At 41.0% G+C, this 19,022-nt stretch overlaps 1 protein-coding gene across 4 annotated transcripts in view; it reads left to right on the top strand.

Moving 5' to 3' along the window:
* The window catches only part of tpp2 (tripeptidyl peptidase 2), an 81,053-nt gene that overhangs the window by 17,806 nt on the left and 44,225 nt on the right, over nucleotides 1-19,022 (top strand). For all 4 annotated transcript variants that reach the window (XM_033022320.1, XM_033022322.1, XM_033022321.1 and 1 more), the window contains exons 10-18: nucleotides 697-796; nucleotides 6,299-6,447; nucleotides 7,289-7,404; nucleotides 9,311-9,482; nucleotides 14,719-14,876; nucleotides 15,762-15,838; nucleotides 17,422-17,528; nucleotides 18,378-18,532; nucleotides 18,637-18,753. In XM_033022320.1, the coding sequence (XP_032878211.1) occupies nucleotides 697-796; nucleotides 6,299-6,447; nucleotides 7,289-7,404; nucleotides 9,311-9,482; nucleotides 14,719-14,876; nucleotides 15,762-15,838; nucleotides 17,422-17,528; nucleotides 18,378-18,532; nucleotides 18,637-18,753 (1,151 nt within the window). The remainder of the gene's footprint in view (nucleotides 1-696; nucleotides 797-6,298; nucleotides 6,448-7,288; nucleotides 7,405-9,310; nucleotides 9,483-14,718; nucleotides 14,877-15,761; nucleotides 15,839-17,421; nucleotides 17,529-18,377; nucleotides 18,533-18,636; nucleotides 18,754-19,022) is intronic.

The raw sequence follows: 19,022 nt of genomic DNA on the forward strand, positions 1-19,022 counted from the left end.
CAGGTTTATTGTCAAATGCACCAGTACAGTGAGGTGCAGGGACAATGGAAAAACGTGCTTGCAGCAGCATTGCAAGCGCACAGACTCAAACACAAAAACATAAATTCTATTTGCATTATATACAAAATTCTGCAAGGCAGTAAAAAGAATGAAAACTGCAAAAAAAAAACATTAGTGCCAAACGCAATTAGGAGGGGACAAAAGACCATGGTAGGGCACGAGGTGGTCCGTAGTGTTCTGTGGCCAAGGATTAGGGTTGTGTGGGTTGTTTCAAGAACCTAATAGCTATTTAGTTTGGACATGCAGTGCGGAAACATGCCCATCAGCCCACTGAGTCCACACCGACCAGCGATCCCCGCAATTAACACTATCCTACACACACTGGGGACAATTTTACATTTACACTGTCAATTTATCAACAATCCTGTACGGCTTCGAAGTGTGGGAGGAAACCGAAGATATCCGAGAAAACCCGCGTAGGTCACGGGGAGAACGTGCAAGCTCTGCATGACGGAACCCGTATCAGGATCGAACCTGGGTCCCTGGTGCTGTAAGTAGCCAATAGTATTAAGTGGATTACTTTTCATAATAAATGGCCTGGATATGATAAACTGACTGGTCCGCAAGGTTTAGAAGTAATTCTACTATAATTTGTTTCCAACCACGAGTTCTGTAATGTTATTTTGAACTCCACAGGTGTTGGTGCATATGTCTCACCCGACATGATGGTTTCTGAATACTCCTTGCGAGAGAAGCTGCCTGCCAACCAGTACACCTGGTCTTCAAGGGGGCCATGGTAAGCAACGTCTGTCTGTGTTGGTGATCTTATTAGTTTATTGAGGAAGCATTATGGTGATGCATTGTGGATAGTCCAATGATTCTTATTAAACCCTGAACAGTACAGTAACAGTATATTCTGTTGTCACCTTTATACATCCTTATCAGCGCCGTAGGTGGCTGCTATTTGTATACATTTTGTATGCAAGCAAATAATTTATTGGTGCTGCTTCCTGCATTGGCACAGAACTAGAAAATATAATTGCTTTGGCTAGTAATTGCCATCCTGTCCTAATTTTACCTTGGTTTATATCTTACTCTTCCATTCCTTGAATTCTCTATCCCCATATCAGCAAACTATTATTAATACATACCTGCCAACTCCCATTACTTCCTCGCACCCAGCTTCTGCAAGAACCCTATTTTGTTCTCCCAGTTTATTTGTTTTTATCATGTCTGTTCTGATGACAAGACTTTCAACATTAGTAACATTAAAAAAAATTGTCACCTGATCCACAGCTTCCCCACAAATCATTGGCAACACTACTATCATCTGCATCACCTCTATTTGTCATATTTCTGCTTTCATCCCACAATGGGATAGATTTTCTCTTCCGCTCATCTTCTGCCTTGCCATCCTCCACATTCAATGGTTCACCATAATTATCATCACATTCAATGATGTCCACAATTGGACACATCCTTCCTGTTTCCTTTTCTTTCAGTAATCCAATACACTTTCAAATGAAAGCTGTGTGTTCACTCTTCTATCTCCACCCACCACTCTTATTTTCATTGTACTTCCCCGTGCAACCTCGGGAGATACAATACATCTTTTACCCAGCCTCCTCCCATTTTCTATATACACAACTGGTCTCCCTGGTAGAGATTTGTTTTCTGTTAAAATGCTGTTGTTTTCTCACTTCTGCAGTTTTGATGAGATCATTAATCTTGATTGTTAAATCTGTTTTTGTCTGAGCATTTCCAGCATACCCTCGTTTTATTTTAGATTTCCTTGTGCAATACTTGGATTTGGTTAAACAGAATTATTTTTAATATGTCGTAGCATTGAAATAGGCCCTTCAGCCCAGTGAGTCCGCATTGACCACCGACCATCCATTTACACTAATCCTATATTAATCCCCTATTTATTCTCCCCAAGTTTTCACCAATTTCCTGATATTTTGCCACTCATCTGTATACTGGTGACCAATTGACTTACCAGTCTGCCTATCTTTAAGACTCCAGTGGAAACTAAAGCCACATGGTCACAGGAAAAACCTTTTGATTCAAGTTTTTGAAAGTAAATACCATCTGAAGGGATGATTTAATTTGATTCTTGCATACGCTGGCTCAACTAGTAGGTGTTATGTTTTAGTCTACAGAAAATTGTTAATGGAAGCAGGAAAAGTTGAATTATACTGCATTATGCTGTGGGATGTTGGTTCTACCACTGTAACTCTTGAATATTTTATGAATCTGGGCTGTTGCCAGGATTTCTTAACTGCAATCCATGCCCACATTATTTGGGCCAGATGCGGCGAATTAAACTAGACAACCATCTGCAACTAGAAGGCGTCATCTGAAGTCTTTCAAGGCCTCAGAGGCAAGTAAGTCTTATGAACATAGTGCTGAAGCTCCACTTTGGAACAGTTTAACAGGCTTGGACAGGAGACAAAGCAATCGATAGAGCTCCTGTCGAAACTTGAAGGTTTTTTAATTATATATCTTTTAAATGTCTTCTAATCTGAGGAAAGACATTCTTGTCATAGAGGGAGTATAGAGGAGGTTCACCAGACTGATTCCTGGGATGTCAGGACTTTCATATGAAGAAAGACTGGATAGACTCGGCTTGTACACGCTAGAATTTAGAAGATTGAGGGGGGATCTTATAGAAACTTACAAAATTCTTAAGGGGTTGGACAGGCTAGATGCAGGAAGATTGTTCCCGATGTTGGGGAAGTCCAGAACAAGGAGTCATAATTTAAGGATAAGGGGGAAATCTTTTAGGACCGAGATGAGAGAAAAAAAATTCACACAGAGAGTGGTGAATCTCTGGAATTCTCTGCCACAGAAGGTAGTTGAGGCCAGTTCATTGGCTATATTTAAGAGGGAGTTAGATGTGGCCCTTGTGGCTAAAGGGATCAGGGGGTATAGAGATAAGACAGGTACAGGATACTGAGTTGGATGATCAGCCATGATCATATTGAATGGCCGAATGGCCTACTCCTGCACCTATTTTCTATGTATTCAGAAAATATTTTTTTTAAAATGTTTTTTAATTCTTTAAACATTAGTTTAAATGCATTAAAAGACCTCAGGCATGTGCCTTGAGTAATTACTCAGGGTAGGCAGGCGGCTTTAAAAAAAAAATCTTAAACCGCGCATGCGCAGATTGTTCTCTCCTTAAAAATAAAAAATAAAAATAAATAACAATTCAATTTGCCCAAGGCTTCTAAATCTCCTTCATTTTTTAATTACTGAATGGGTGGGGGATGAAGGCAGGTGGAGAGATAGTGGGAAAAACGGGAGCACACGGGACGTTGAATCAGTTCTCATCTTATTGAATGACAATACTAATTCAAGGGTCCAATTGGAGGGAGAGTTCCTTTCACAGCGTGTGGAGAGTCTGTGCCAGGGGTTAAAGTTGCGGGGAGGGCGGGATGTTGAGAAGGAGGGGGTCGGAAATCATGTCAGACTCACTCACCGCTGCCGCAGTGCTCCGGGCGCGGACAGCAGAACTGGCCCTTACTTCCGGGGAAGGAAGCAGCTCGGGTGGCTGCGAGCGGCCGTCGGGACCCGACAGCAGAACCGGCTGCCACTTCAGCGCCTTCTGCTGGCCCGCTCACCTCTGGCAGTGCTCTCCGTCTGAACACCTCTCACCTGCCGCTCGCCAGCCTGAGTGAGGCCGGCGAGCGGCAGGAGAGAGGTTTTCAGACGGAGAGCACTGCCAGAGGTGAGCAGGGACCGGCTGAAGGGGCTGTCCGGTCCCGGCGGCCACTCGCAGCCACCCAAGCTAAATCACTCCCCGGCCACAATGCGGTGGCTCCGTGCCCGGAGCGTCGCAAGTGGATTACTGGCCCCGATCCCCTCCTTCATAACGCTCCTGCCCTCCCCGCAAATTTATCCTGGGCCAGACTCCCCAAACACTGTGAAAGGAGCTCGCCCCCCACCCCGGGAAATACAGTATTTAAAAACATAAAGCACCAAGAAATGTACATACCACATTATTGGTACACAAACTCCATTCTTCTCTCTTTGCTTCCTAACATACCCTTCAGATAATGGCAATCCATATTTGAAAAACCCACCAAGAAACTCGGGCTGTGCATGCGCAGTAGGCTGTTGCGCATGCGCAGTACAGCAAAGGCAGAATTTCAGCTGCCTTCAGCACCGCTTGAAATTGATGGCTTCAAGCAGCGCTGATGACACGTGGGCTGCACAGAGCTTCCCGTGTTACAAGTGCTGCGGTTGAAAGGCACGGAGAATTATGCCTACCTAAGAGATCGAACTCTTAGATAGGCATAATTCTCCCATGCCTTTACTATTTATATTTAATGATAACCATGTTATAATTTTAGTCAGGGTAGGCAGTGCCTACCCTGCCTACCCTGACGGCACGTGCCTGAAATACCCTACAGATCATTAAAAATGTGAAACTAACATAAGAAGCACCTCCATTCTCTTGGTTAGAAAACCCCATTAAAATAAAAAGAGATCCCTAATCTGGTTTTGGGTTGGAGAGGCAGGGTATCTGGAACAACCCTGGATTGAGTTCAATGTCGAGTCTCTGGAGCAGCATGACACATCAGCATCTGTCACACAACATAATGCAGACTTGCAATGACTAAACCCTGGCACTTCCCTTCAGAAAAGCTGGCCACAGCCAGCACAACCCACTCCAATCTGAGCAGGGAAGGATTTAAAAGGGACCTGAGGAGCAATTTCTTCAGACATAGGGTGTGAATATATAGAAGCTGCTGGGAGTAGTAGTGGCGGCAGGAACAATTATGACGTTTCAGAGACACCTAGATAGGTACATGGATAAGAAGGGTTTGGAGGGACATGGGGCAAGGTGTGGGCAATTTGGTGGGCTTGACCGAAATGGACCAAAGGACCCGCTTTTTCTTTTGCTCTTTTGCGTGATGATTGTAAGACCAGGAAAATCTTCACGCTTTTACAGACATTACCTTTGTTCTCTGCAATGTAAAACTCACTTCTATTATTTCTCATTCAGTCCTGATAAAAGGCCATTGACCTAAAAGGTTTCTCACAGATGCTGCCTGAGATGTTGAGTATTTTCTGCTTACTTAATTTTTATTTCATTGCTGAGAGGTACTCCCTTCTTTAGAAGATTCTGTGCAGCAAGGCTGCAAAGTTCACTGTTGAATGAGAGTTCGTATAGGTTATGCATTTTCAAAATAGTAAATAATATTGTTTTCTGAGCAGGAGGATGGTAGTGGAGGATTATTTTTCTGATTAGAGGCCTGGACCAGTGTCGTGCATCAGGGATCTATGCTGGGTCTCCTGTTGTTTGTCTAAAACATGAAGCCATAGAAGTAGACATTTAAAGTGAGGGTAGAAAGATTTAAAATAGACCTGAGTGGTAATTACTTCAAACAGAACATGGTGCATACAATGGAATGAGCTGCCGGAACAAGCTGTAGATAAAGGTATAATGGTGACTTTTTAAAGGTGTTTTAAAAGGTATATGGAATGGAATGGTTTAGAGAGACACTGGCAAGCATGTCTAGCTCTGTAATAACACCTGGTTGGTATGAATTAATTGAATCAAAGAGCATGTTTCTGTCCTGGACGTTCCTATGATTCTTAAGTAAAGAACATTTTAAAAAGGAAATAAACTTGGTATACATTGAATACTTAAACCATCTGGAAGTTTGCTCTTTATCTATTAATAAGAAACATAGAAAATAGGTGCAGGAGTAGGCCATTCGGCCCTTCGAGCCTGCACCGCCATTCAATATGATCATGGCTGATCATCCAACTCGGTATCCTGTACCTGCCTTCTCTCCATACTCCTTGATCCCTTTAGCCACAAGGGCCACTTCTAACTCCCTCTTAAATATAGCCAATGAACTGCCTCAACTACCTTCTGTGGCAGAGAATTCCAGAGATTCACCACTCTCTGTGTGAAAAATGTTTTTCTCATCTCGAAAAGATTTCCCCCTTATCCTTAAACTGTGACCCCTTGTTCTGGACTTTGAGGATCTTGAAGAATTTGAGGAACTTCCTTGCATTAACACTATCCTGAATTTATTACGTTTCTGCTGCAGATGAATGTTAAAGTGAATGATGACGTGATTAACAATTTTTACCACTAGCCAGATGATTAAAATTACGGCAGTGAATGAACATTCAGTATTTGGGTCTCAGATGGATGAAAATTACTGTTCTGTATTTTAAAAAGTTTGTGAAGTTACTTTACCTGTATTGCAAGCACGTTCTTGCCTATTTCTTGATCTTTGCAGTGTAGTATATCAATTTTCTTAATGTTTTTAAGTGCTGATGGAGCTCTTGGAGTGAGTATCAGTGCGCCTGGTGGTGCTATAGCTTCTGTTCCAAACTGGACTCTACGTGGAACACAACTGATGAATGGGACCTCAATGTCTTCTCCTAATGCATGTGGAGGAATTGCTCTGCTGCTCTCAGGTAATAAATTGTCTGGTAGTGAATGGCTGAAAATGAGAAATAGAGTAATATTTTTGTATCTATAAAAATTTAATATCCTTATTGTTAACAAGACGTGACATTTTATCGCATGGTTGTAAATGTGAATCATTTAGTTGCTTGTTAATGCAGTCTAACCTTGCATTGAAATGTCTATTCCTTATTGGCCAACATTGGCATTTTAGTAGTTGGGATTTTAAACAATAGTGTTAAATGTGGCAGAATTATTGTGAAAACCTTGTTTCAACAAAATGTCTGTTATTTCACACACACTGATTATTCCAAGTTTCTTCATCCTGTGCTACAGAATGCATACTTGTATGCCATCTTACACTGGCACCATTTTCTGAGCATTATTAATATTAATTTTAATATGGAATTAGTCATATTCTGAGGATTTTTAGATATTTGTCTCCGTCTGTCACTTATTTCAAAGCAAAAGTTGATGGTGCCAGAACTTGAGATTTATACATCAGTGATTGGATATTTTAGACAAGTCACTGGATTCCTTTTTTAAATTTATAGAAAACAGAATATGAACTAAAATTGTTTCCTAAACATGCATCTTAACATTTAATTCTGTGTGTGCTCACAACTTTTACGTAGCTGAGTAATGCCTTTCAGCCAATCCTGGTGCCTGCAGGCACTAAAAGATTGTAGGTCCATTCATACAGCTTCTCTGCATTAGTTCCATGGTTTGATTGTTCTCTGTAACTTGGTGATCAATACTCTGATTATCACTTCTTCTGACCCATGCTGTATTGTGCTGTGTGTGTAATTTAATTTATATTGTATGCGTTTCTGCTTAAATACATTTTTCAAGGCCTTAAAGCTAATGGTATTGGCTACAGTGTTCATTTCATTCGGCGAGCCCTTGAAAACACAGCCATGAAGATTGAAGACATTGAAGTATTTGCACAAGGACATGGTATAATTCAGGTATGTTTGTAATATTCCCGTTTTTATAAACTTGGCTTACAATATTTGAGTGCTTTGATGAAATTAACTATTGTATTAATTAACGGATGGATTTAGATTCTTTGCCAGGATCTAGCAGGTTTTGCGAGGTACAGTGAAATGCAACATAATATAGTTTGATCATTGGGAAATAACCACCATATCATATTATTTAGTAATATCTTCATGGTGTAACAAACATATAGCTAAATTATGTGATATGGCACAATTTAATTTTGTCTGTATCGCAGTTCCATCTTGTGCTCAGTTTTATGCAGCAAAATTATTTGCCTTATTTTTTCTGTTCTGCTAAGGGATGGATACAGATAGTATTTTAGTTGTGGTCTTCCAAAGTTCTCTGCTCTGGATAGATACCAACATATTAGATAACAGTACTTGTTACACTTCCATTCAAAAGAAAAGAGGAAGAACCAAGAATGCACATTAAAGTCTCTACTTCCTCAGAATACTCAGGAGGTTCGACATGTCTCCACCGATCCGTACCGATTTCTACAGATGCACCGTACGATGTATTCTATTGGGATGCATCACAACTTGATTTGGCAACAGCGCAAACCCGCATGTCTTTGGGATGTGGGAGAAAACCGGAGTACCTGAAGAAAACTTGCACGATTATAGGGAGAACGTGCAAACTCCGCACAGACAGAACCCGAGGTCAGGATCCCTCCCATGTCTCTGATGGTGTGAGGCAACAGCTCTACCAGCTGTGACACTGTGCCGCCCCAATTAATTATCCATCACAATTCATGCCTAGATGTGGTAGGATTGCAGAGTTTTGATCTAATCCCCTTATTGTTAATATGCTTAGCTCATCTAAATTTAACTTTGTTGTTCCCCATACGACAACCTTTAATTCTTGGAATCTATCTGATGTATCCAGACTGTAGTTCTTCCTAAGCAAGTGTATTCTTCTTTGTATAAGGTGATCAAAACAATTTTCAATACTAAAGATGGTTTCAGCTTAGCCCCTTTGAACTGTAGAAAGATTTACTCTTCAAATCCATGCCTTTGCTAAAAAGCTCAATGTTCCATTTGCTTTCCTAATTACTTGCTGTAACTTGTATGTGAACTGTCTTGCAAAAGAATAGAAGATCTCTTTGAAAAGTAACATTGAATATTCCCCACATTATTTAGTAATATTTCACCTTTGTACTATGTGCAGAGCTCTACATGCCTCCACTATGCAGAATCAATTTTAGTGACATAGGTGAAGAGACAAAGTGTAAAAAAGATAAGAGTAATCTGTCTGATTTTATTTATTTTGTACTTGTAATAATGTAGTAGTGCATCAAACAACGGAGTAGATGCTAATCTTTTAAGGCAGAGATTGGGAGATTTGTGATTAGTATGGATGCCAGGGGTTATGGGGAGAAGGGAGGAGGATGGGGTTAGGAGGGAGAGATAGATCAGCCATGATTGAATGGCGGAGTAGACGATGGGCCTAATTCTGCTCCTATCACTTATGACCTGATGACCGAATCCACTTCAGAGGACATTTATGAGTTAGCAACATGTATATCCCGGCCTCATGGGATTTATGAGTGCATAGCTGTAATGTGTTAGCTGTAATGTGTTGGCTGTTAGCAATAATTGGGAGGTTAGAAATTAACCTGCATATATCACAGGGCCACTTTATGCTGCAGAGTAAGTTAGGTATAATACAGATCTGGAATCATCCCCCTCAAAATTTTGCTAGGCATTTATTTCTTATCTTAATACTTTCAGTCTGCTTTACTGGTACTTCCAGGCCATATTTCCACATGCTGCAGTGCTGTTATGTCATGTTTTGGTGTTTTTATTTGGTAAATATTACCCTTTACAAGTTTCAGAATTCATGATATGAAATCTATTTCTCTTCTCTTATTAGGTTGATAAAGCTTATGAATACCTTGTGCAAAATTCATTAATGCCCACTCGTAATTTGGGTTTTAATGTTTTTGTTGGCAACCAACGGGGAATTTACCTGCGTGATTCGCCCAACCAGGCTTCACCTTCAGACCATGGGGTAGCAATAGAACCAGTGTTTCCAGAGTATGCAGGTGAGAGCAATTTACTGATCGCATGTTTTTCCAGTAAAGGGTTTAGTTTGTTTGAAGGTGGAAATGGGCAGATTCTTGACAATTAACCTTTTCTGTGGGTAGCCGGGAATATGGAATTGAGGTTATAATCATTATCAGCATGACACTGGGCCTCTTGGTTGGTTGGGAATGGTGGAATACATCAAGCGTCTTTGAGACCCTGGGGTGTTAATGGAGATAAGAGGGTGATGGCAAATTGGTACATTAGGTTATGCTAAAACTTAAAAAATACTTTCATTATAAAATGGTAAGGAGGATGGGAAAGAATAATTAGTAAAGTAAAACATGATAGAAAACCATTTGAAAAGAAAGATGTTCTATTAATCCATCAGAGAAGATGAATGAATACTTGATTTACACTTTCCTGAAAGAAAATGTCCAGCATTGGAACAATTCCTCATTCTTTGCTAAAATAGTGTTGGAGTAGCTCAGTGGGTCAGGCAGCATCTTTGGAGAACGTGGATAGGTGATTATTTGAGTTGGGGCCCTTCTTCAGACTGATGTCTGAAGAAGACGACCCATCTGTCTGAAGAAGGGTCCTGACCCAAAACGTCACGTTGTGTATGTGCTGTTTTACTTTCCAGCTCTTTGTGTGTGTTTTTGTAAACCAGCATCTGCAGTTCCTTGTGTCTCCTCATTATGTGTCAGCTGGGTTAATATATTAAGACTTCAGCAAGGCTTGAAACCCACAACACTGACTACAATTTAGAAAAGGAACAAAGCTGTTGGTTAAGAGAGTTATTCCTTGTATAATTTCTATAAAATAGTATATTCTGTTACAGTGCAATATAGTTTGGGAGATTTTCCAGAACTATTATAAATAATAAAGAGCAGATTTTCCTTCTCATCACTATTTGGAAGTCTAACATGTGTCATAGAGAATAGGTGTAGGAGTAGGCCATTCGGCCCTTAGAGCCAGCCTGATCATGGCTGATCATCCAAAATCAGTACCCATTCTGGCTCTCCCCCCCCCCCTTCCCCCCATATACCTTGATTCCCTAAGCCCAAAGAGCTAAATCTAACTCTCTCTTGAAAACATCCAGTGAATTGGCCTCCACTGCCTTCTGTGGCAGAGAATTCCACAGACTCTCAACTCTTTGGGTGATAAAGGTTTCCCTCATCTCAGTCCTAAATGGCCTACCCCTTATTCTTAAACTGTGACCCCTGTTCTGGACTCCCTCAACGTCAGGAACATTTTTCCTGCATCTATCCTGTCCAATCCTCTAAGAATTTTATATGTTTCTATAAGATCTCCTCTCATCCTTCTAAATTCCAGCGATCACAAGCCCAGTTGATCATTTTTTTAATCATACGTCATTCCCGCCATCCCAGGAATTAACCTGGTGAACCTACGCTGCACATCCTCAATAGCAATAATGTCATTTGTCAAATTAGGAGACCAAAATTGCACACAATAGTTAGAAACATAGAAAATAGGTGCAGGAGTAGGCCATTCGGCCCTTCGAGCCTGCACCACCATTCAATATGATCATGGCTGATCATCCAACTCAATATCCTGTACCTGCCTTCTCTCCATACCCCCTGATCCCTTTAGCCACAAGGGCCAAATCTAACTCCATCTTAAATATAGCCAATGAACTGGCCTCAACTACCTTCTGTGGCAGAGAATTCCAGAGATTCACCACTCTCTGTGTGAAAAATGTTTTTCTCATCTCGATCCTAAAAGATTTCCCCCTTATCCTTAAACTGTGACCCCTTGTTCTGGACTTCCCCAACATCGGGAACAATCTTCCTGCATCTAGCCTGTCCAACCCCTTAAGAATTTTATAAGTTTCTATAAGATCCCCCCTCAATCTTCTAAATTCTAGCGAGTACAAGCCGAGTCTATCCAGTCTTTCTTCATATGAAAGTCCTGACATCCCAGGAATCAGTCTGGTGAACCTTGTCTGTACTCCCTCTATGGCAAGAATGTCTTTCCTCAGATTAGGAGACCAAAACTGTACGCAATACTCCAGGTGTGGTCTCACCAAGACCCTTTACAACTGCAGTAGAACCTCCCTGCTCCTATACTCAAATCCTTTTGCTATGAATGCTAACAAACCATTCGCTTTCTTCACTGCCTGCTGCACCTGCATGCCTACTTTCAATGACTGGTGTACCATGACACCCAGGTCTCGTTGTATCTCCTCTTTTCCTAATCGGTCACCATTCAGACGCAGTCTCACCAGGGCCCTGTACATCTGCAAATAATGTAAGAGCACAGGCAGTTGGTTGATACCGGAGCCAGAATGTCTAAGTTAAATAATCTCCAAACCTAAATCAGAATTTAAAAAAAATGATAATTCAATCTAAGTGACAATTAAACACAAATGTTTTCTGTCAGCACAAGAGACTGCAAATTCTGGAATCTGGATCAAAATTTTAGTCTGCTGGAAGAACTCAGTGGGTCAGGCAGTATCTGTGGAAGGAAATGGGCCAGGCAATGTTTTGGCTTGGTGCTCTTCACTCTGATTGAAAGAATAGAGAGAAGTAGCTGATATAAAAGGGTGGAGGAAATGAGTGGGGCAGGAACTAAAGGGGAGGAGGTGTTGATTAGCAGATAAGAGTTGGATGGGGTGGAGATGGTGACAGGCTGGGAGATGAGTGGTGAACAAATCTGATAAGAAAGGAAAGTGAATCGTGGAACTGAGTCAGTGGTGAAGGGAACAACAAGGGAGGAGATTGTGGGTTACACACAATTATACTAAACATTGAGTGAGTGGGGTGGGGGTGGGGGGTCCAATGGGAGGAGTTTATGGGTTCCACACTGATGTAGGCAGGGAAAGAAACAGGGTGACAGGCTTGGGATTATTGTGGGAGGAATAGGATGTGTGAGAGGCGCAGGATAGATCAGAGGAGAGAGAAAGGAAGGAAGCGAGGTGGATTACATGAAATTAAAGAATTTGGTGTTCATGCCTTTAGGGTGCAGACTACCCAAGAGAAATATGAGGTGCTGTTCCTCTAGGAACTCGGATCGTACTGGTGGAGGCCTTGCCTTGCCCCCCTATGGCCACACCTCAATGAGTTGCGGGCTTGTCATTGTGTAGAGCTCTTCTTCCGTCACCTCTGCCTCCTGCTTTTTTCCCTGGTCAGGAGTCCTTGTCTACAAGACTCCTCCCGTCTCCAATATTCCTCCTCGGCTTCCCGCTGCCGGCCTTCTACCCTCTCTGGACTTTTTCATTTCCAACTGCTAGCGCGACATCAACCGTCTTGACTTCTCTGCTCTCTTTACCCACTCTTAACACACGACCCTCTGCTCACTCGGCAACAGCTCCAGCGTTGTTATTAAGCCCACCCACGAGGGAGCTGCCATTGTAGCTGACCTCTACCATGTTGAGGCCAGACGCCAGCTCTCGGATACCTAATCATACCTACCCCTTGATCATGACCCCCACAGGAGAACACCAGGCCGTGTCTGCCAGACTTGCCAATCTCATCACTTCTGGCAATCTCCCCTCCACAGCTTACAACCTTATAGTTCCCCACCCCCACACTGCCGCTTCTATCTCCTTTCCAAAATCCACAAACAGGGCTGCCCTGGCAGACCCACTGAACTAATTACCAAATACCTTGATTCCATCCTATTACCCCCATCCCCACCTTTGTCCACTCCCTTCCTACTTACTTATGAGACTCCTCACACGCCCTTCAACGCTTCAATAGCTTTAGATTTCTCAGCTGCTATTGCCTCACCTTTGCCATGGAAGTCCAGTCCCTTTCCACCTCCATCCCCCACCAGAAAGGTCTCAAGGCCCTCTGGTTTTTTCTTGAACAGAGACCCAATGAGTTTCCCTCTACTAACACTCCTCCTCTCGGCAGAACTTATCCTTGCCCTCAACAACTTCCCTTTGATGTTTCTTCCTTTCTTTGTGAAAAATGTAGCTATGGGCATGATTCCCAACTATGCCTGCCCTTTTGTTGGTTACGTTGAACAAACCTTGTTCCAAGTATACACTGGCACCATTCCAGAACTCGTTGATTTCATTAACGTTATCAACTCCATCTCTGCTGCATCTGCTCCAAAGTTGAGGCTTTCCATTCTGGAACATCCTTTCTTTAGTAAACATGATTTCCCCCCCCTGCTGTCATAGATGGATCCCTCTCCCGCATCTCTGTTCCCCTAGTCCTGCTCCTGCGCTCATGAAACAAGGATGGAGTTCACCTTTTACCCCATCAGCCTCTGCGTCCAACGCATCATTCTCTGACATTTCGGCCATATTCGATGAGATCCCACCACCAGTCACATTTTCCCATTTTTACTCTTTTCCGCCCTCCACAGAGACTGCACCATCCACAACTCCTTGGTTCCCATCCCTTCCCACCCAAACCACCCTCTCTCCAGGTACTTTCCCCTGCAATTATCGGAGATGTAACACCAGTCCCAATACCTCCATCCTCGCATCAATCCAGGAACCCCGGCAGTCTTTCCAAGTGAAACAGAGATTCAGATGCACCTACTCGAACCTCATCTACTGCATCTGGTGTTCTCCCATTACATTGGCAGGACCATACATAAACTCAGATGTTGTTTCGCTGAACACCTGCGCTCGGTCCAGCAAGGCCTATTGGATTTCCTAGTTGCTAACCATTTTAACTCCCCTTCCTATTCCCATAATGACCTTTCTGTTCTGGTCTTATCCATTTCTAGAGTGAAGCCAACCAACCAATGAGATCTTCCTCCAACCATCTGCCTATCAAAAACCCTCCTTCACCTGTATCTACCTATCACTCGCCAGCCTTTGTCCACCTCTCCTCCCTTCCAGTATTCTTTACCCATCTCTCTCTACCCCCCCCCCCCCCCATCCCCCAACACAATCAATCTGAAGAAACATCCTGGCCCAGAAATGCTGCTTGACCTGCTGGAGTTACTCCAGCACTTTACCAGTATCTGCAGTTCCTTTTTTTCTTTACATTTTATCTGTTCTGTACCTGGGAATAATTACATTTTGGACCCTTGAAACACAGCTTCCCTTGGGCAAAAGAATAAGACGTTATCTGATATTGCAAATTCTTGTAAAGCAGATGATTTAACTTGATCAATATCGCAGGAGCTTACTCGGTTTTTTACCTGTCACATTCCAGATGTCAACAACTTCTTATAAAAAAATTATACATGGACTGCAGGTGAAGATCCCAAATGTGTAATTATTTAATTGTATAGATGCTTTACGTGATATTTTCTTACATTTTCCACCAGTAAACTCTGAGCGGATATCTCTGCAACTTCACATAGCCCTAACCTGCAATGCTTCATGGATTAATTGCCCCAGTCATCTGGAGCTAATGAATCAGTGTCGACATATAAATATTCGAGTGAATCCATCTGGCCTTCGTGAAGGGGTGCATTTTACTGAGGTACCTTATTGAAAATGATACATCTAATAAACGTACTCGTTGTATACTATTAAAAAAAAAAAAAAAATTTAAAACTTTCATTCGAATTTGCAAAGGGATGTGCAGATTCAGCTTGAAAATAATCTAATTTCTGTATTGCCTGTGTTGTCTATTCTGTTGTAATTCTTTTCATTATTTTCAATTAATTGTCTTGTATTTGAATCTGGCTTCTCTGTTGCTCTCTCCACCTTTCACCTTTGAATTCAGTTCCCCTTTCAGGTGCAGTATAATCGCCTCTAATTGAATAGTTTTTGTAAATACCTAGTTTCCTGATGAGATATAGATCACTGCTCTGATCATTTTTAGAGCCATCCCACTTTCCTGAGACACCCATAACCATGTCACTTAGTGCTTTTGCCAAGTAACCGACAAATGAGATCCATTCTCTGGCGTTTGAGAAGGAACTGTAGATGCTGGAAAATCGAAGGTAGACAAAAGTGCTGGAGAAACTCAGCGGGTGCAGCAGCATCTATGGAGCAAAGGAAATAGGCAACGTTTTGGGCCAAAACCCTTCTTCAGACTGATGTAGGGTCGATTCTCCATTCTCTGGTGTTAATCCACTGTTCATGTTTACATTTGTACATGGTTGCCATTATCTTAGTGTCATGCACATGTACTGTTTATTACAAGCCATTATTAAATCGGTTAAATTGTTTTAAGTCTTGACCGTAACAAATAAAGTTTTCTGAAATTATTCAAAGAATAATGTTAAAGTTTCTTTTTTTGAAAGGCTTGGTGTAAATCTCACCACACGTTTGAGGCTAGATTTGCAATATTTTATGGTACTATATGTAATACTGCAATTTTTGGTTATTGTTCTTGCATTAATTTATTTATTTATTGCAGGTTTGTGGTTATGATACCACAGCTCCTGACGCAGGGCCTTTGTTTAGACTTCCAATTACAGTCATTGTACCACTAAGGTTAGTAAATCTATCAATTGATTTATTTTTCTGTCTTGATTTCATAACCTTCTGTTTTCATACCCTTCTATTGTGATATGACTGATTTCTGAGGCAAGATTAACTTAGACTATTAGTTATTTCCAGAGTGCATATCTAAACTGATTAATAAGTTACACTAAGGTAAACACAAAATGCTGGAGTAACTCAGCGGGACAGGCAGCATCTCTGGAGAGAAGGAATGGGTGATATTTCGGGTCGAGACCCTTCTTCAGACTGATGTAGTTAGGATTAACAATTTCCTATAGCTTTCTTCTTTTCCTGCCATGACCTTGCCTGATGTGTAGTAATTCCCATTCATTTTCTATTGAATTTCCCAATTCATTGCCATTATTTGTCATTAGGGTAAAAATCTATTTTTGTTCTTTGATCGTTAGTGGTTCAATTTAATGGTTCGATGGTGGTTTATTCAAGTGCAAAGTTGAGCGCACTACTGTTAAGCCAGAGTGGTTGAGACCTCATGGTTAAAATGGGAGTATAAATATGTTGAGTGTGGGCATGCAGTTGGTAGCTCATGTTCCTTATGCAGCAGAGTTGCCTGCCGTTTGCCTTTCAGAACATTGCTGGATCTTCTGTTGCATGGTGTTTTTACTCTGTGTCATCTGACCCGGATCACATGATATTTACTAATGTTAATAGACCAACCTTTTTGTTACATTTTACTAACATGCTATAATTGAGTCAATCCAAACTTACTCCTTCTTTCTAGTTCCCTGCATGGTGCCCTGAAATATCTGTTTAAAAAAGACTTGGGTTGACATTCCTTTTCTGCCAAGCTCTCATCTATGTGTACCAATATTGAAATTCTGATTAACGCCTTTTCACATTCTGAAATCTTATTAATTCACTTCTGGTTTTGGTTGAGTTCACTTCAGCTCCTTGCCGGACCTTCCCACCATTTTTTAACTTTCACTTTTTCTGACATTCTCTTGCCAAGTTATATTACTCTAGCTGTTCAAAGTTCAGGTGTCTCTGGCTTGCTCCAAAGAGTTCTACTTGTATCAAATTGCTTTCATTTCCGACTCCATGTTCATATCTTCAGTAGCAACAGCAAAAGGCCCATGAATATATTGGGTTTTTTTTGTTAGAGTAATGTCTTCCACTTCTGTTCATACCTTCACAAGTTATAGGAATAGAATTAGGCCTTTCGGCCCATTGAGTCTACTCCGCCATTCAATCATGGCTGATCTCTGCCACCTAATCCAGTTTCCTTCTCCCCATAACCCTTGACACCCGTTCTAATCAAGAACTTGTCTATCTCTGCCTTAAAAATATCCACTGAGTTGGTCTCCACAGCCCTCTGTGGCAATGAGTTCCACGGATTAACTAACCTCTGACTAAAGAAGTTCCTCCACACCTTTTTAAAAGAGTGCCCTTTAATTCTGTTACATCAACCCTGCACACATTCCCCAATCCTGCATTGTGGGAGCATATTTTCTCCCAATCTTTCTCACTTTTTCGAAGTTTTTTTTTTCTTTAGACTTAAGACCATGTTTCCTCTAAGACTAAACGCTCGGTTACCTCTCCTGTATTCTTCATTGTAGGGTCCATGAATCATCGGGTTATGAGCTTGTGTGCAGTGATGTTCACTTCAAACCTGGCCAAATCATACGGCATTTTCTTGAAGTGCCTTGTGGTGCTACTTGGGCTGGTAAGAGCACCATATTTTAAACTGTTTTCTATTCGGTAGATTACTTTCCAAATGGATTCTGTCATTTCTGCTTTAAGAGTACATGCATGATATTTTAGTGTATTAAATGTACTTGTGAAATGTAGAAGTGCTGACACTATATACATATTTTTTTTCTAAGCAACCTTGTTTTTAATTGTTTACTTTTGTAAGTGGAATCAACTTGTCAAATTTAATAGTACTTTCCCACAAAATAATATTTTCTGTAAGGCACCCACTTGATAACAATTGCATTGAGCAAAAATCCATAGGTTTATATTTTTAGCTCAGCTTGTTTGACTAAGCATGGTTGGTGGCAGAGGTGAAATGGAATGCTGGTTAAAAAGGTGGGCAAAGATAACATTTTGATATGGCTGTGCAGTAAAAAAAATGTTCACCTCTGGTATGTGATTGGTTACAATAACTGGGAAGGTATCCTAAACGTGTGCAACCAATGTCTGTTTTACTCTGAGGGGTGTGGAGGTGCTGTGTCTGCCATCTTTGGTTAGATGGAGGCCTAAACAAAATGGTCTCGATGCTTTCTGTGGTACTGTGCGTCAGTTTTAATGTATTGAATAAGGAGATCTACACAAAGTTGTACACAATTTCAAATCTGACAACAATGCAGGAAAGAACCCGAATTTTTCACTGCATTTTTTGGAGTCCCTTTCTCCTACTTCAAAAACCACATTTGGTTATCACCACAGAGGCTAAGTTTTCACATATGAAAATAATCTTTGCCAGTTCTGTCAAAATGCGTAGCTACCATTTCCACAAAGGGAGCAGTGCTATTGCTTATTTATTTTTGTGTGTTTTAATTTTTTTTTACAGAGGTTACTGTTTCTTCACTTTCATCTGATGTATCCTCAAAGTTTGTCCTTCATGCAGTACAACTAGAGAAACAAAAAGCTTATCGCACCAATGAATTCTATAAATTCATATCACTTTTAGAGAAAGGATCTTGTTCGGAGGCATTTCCAGTTTTGGTGAGCATAAACCTAACATAAAACCATTTAATTACTTTTTGCTTTAAAGTCGTAAAAAAATAATTTTGAAAGTATGTACTTTTTTTTAACTTTACTGTTATTAGCATGGCAAAACGCTAGAATTTTGCATTGCTCGTTGGTGGGCCAGCCTTGGTGACGTCAGTGTCAAGTACACCATTTCTTTCCATGGAATCCTTTGCACTCCCTCTCAACTGCACATTGTAAGTTTTTACTTTATATTTATTAAATATATTTGATTTTTATTAATTGAATACTATTCCTGGTGCAAATTTTTAATTAAAACTATGTATTTGAGAGTAGTTACAAAATTAGGTCATATGGCAGCTTTTATTTGTTTTATTTATTATGAACCATTGCAAACACCAATTTTGATTCAAGGCCTTTTAAGGAAAAGAACCGATTAATATTTTAAAGAGGAGATAGATGACGTAAGACGGTGAAAGGTTGCCACAAATGCAGGTCCTCTGCA

The sequence above is a fragment of the Amblyraja radiata genome, chromosome 6 (assembly GCF_010909765.2).
Source record: "Amblyraja radiata isolate CabotCenter1 chromosome 6, sAmbRad1.1.pri, whole genome shotgun sequence".
Lineage (NCBI taxonomy): Eukaryota > Metazoa > Chordata > Chondrichthyes > Rajiformes > Rajidae > Amblyraja > Amblyraja radiata.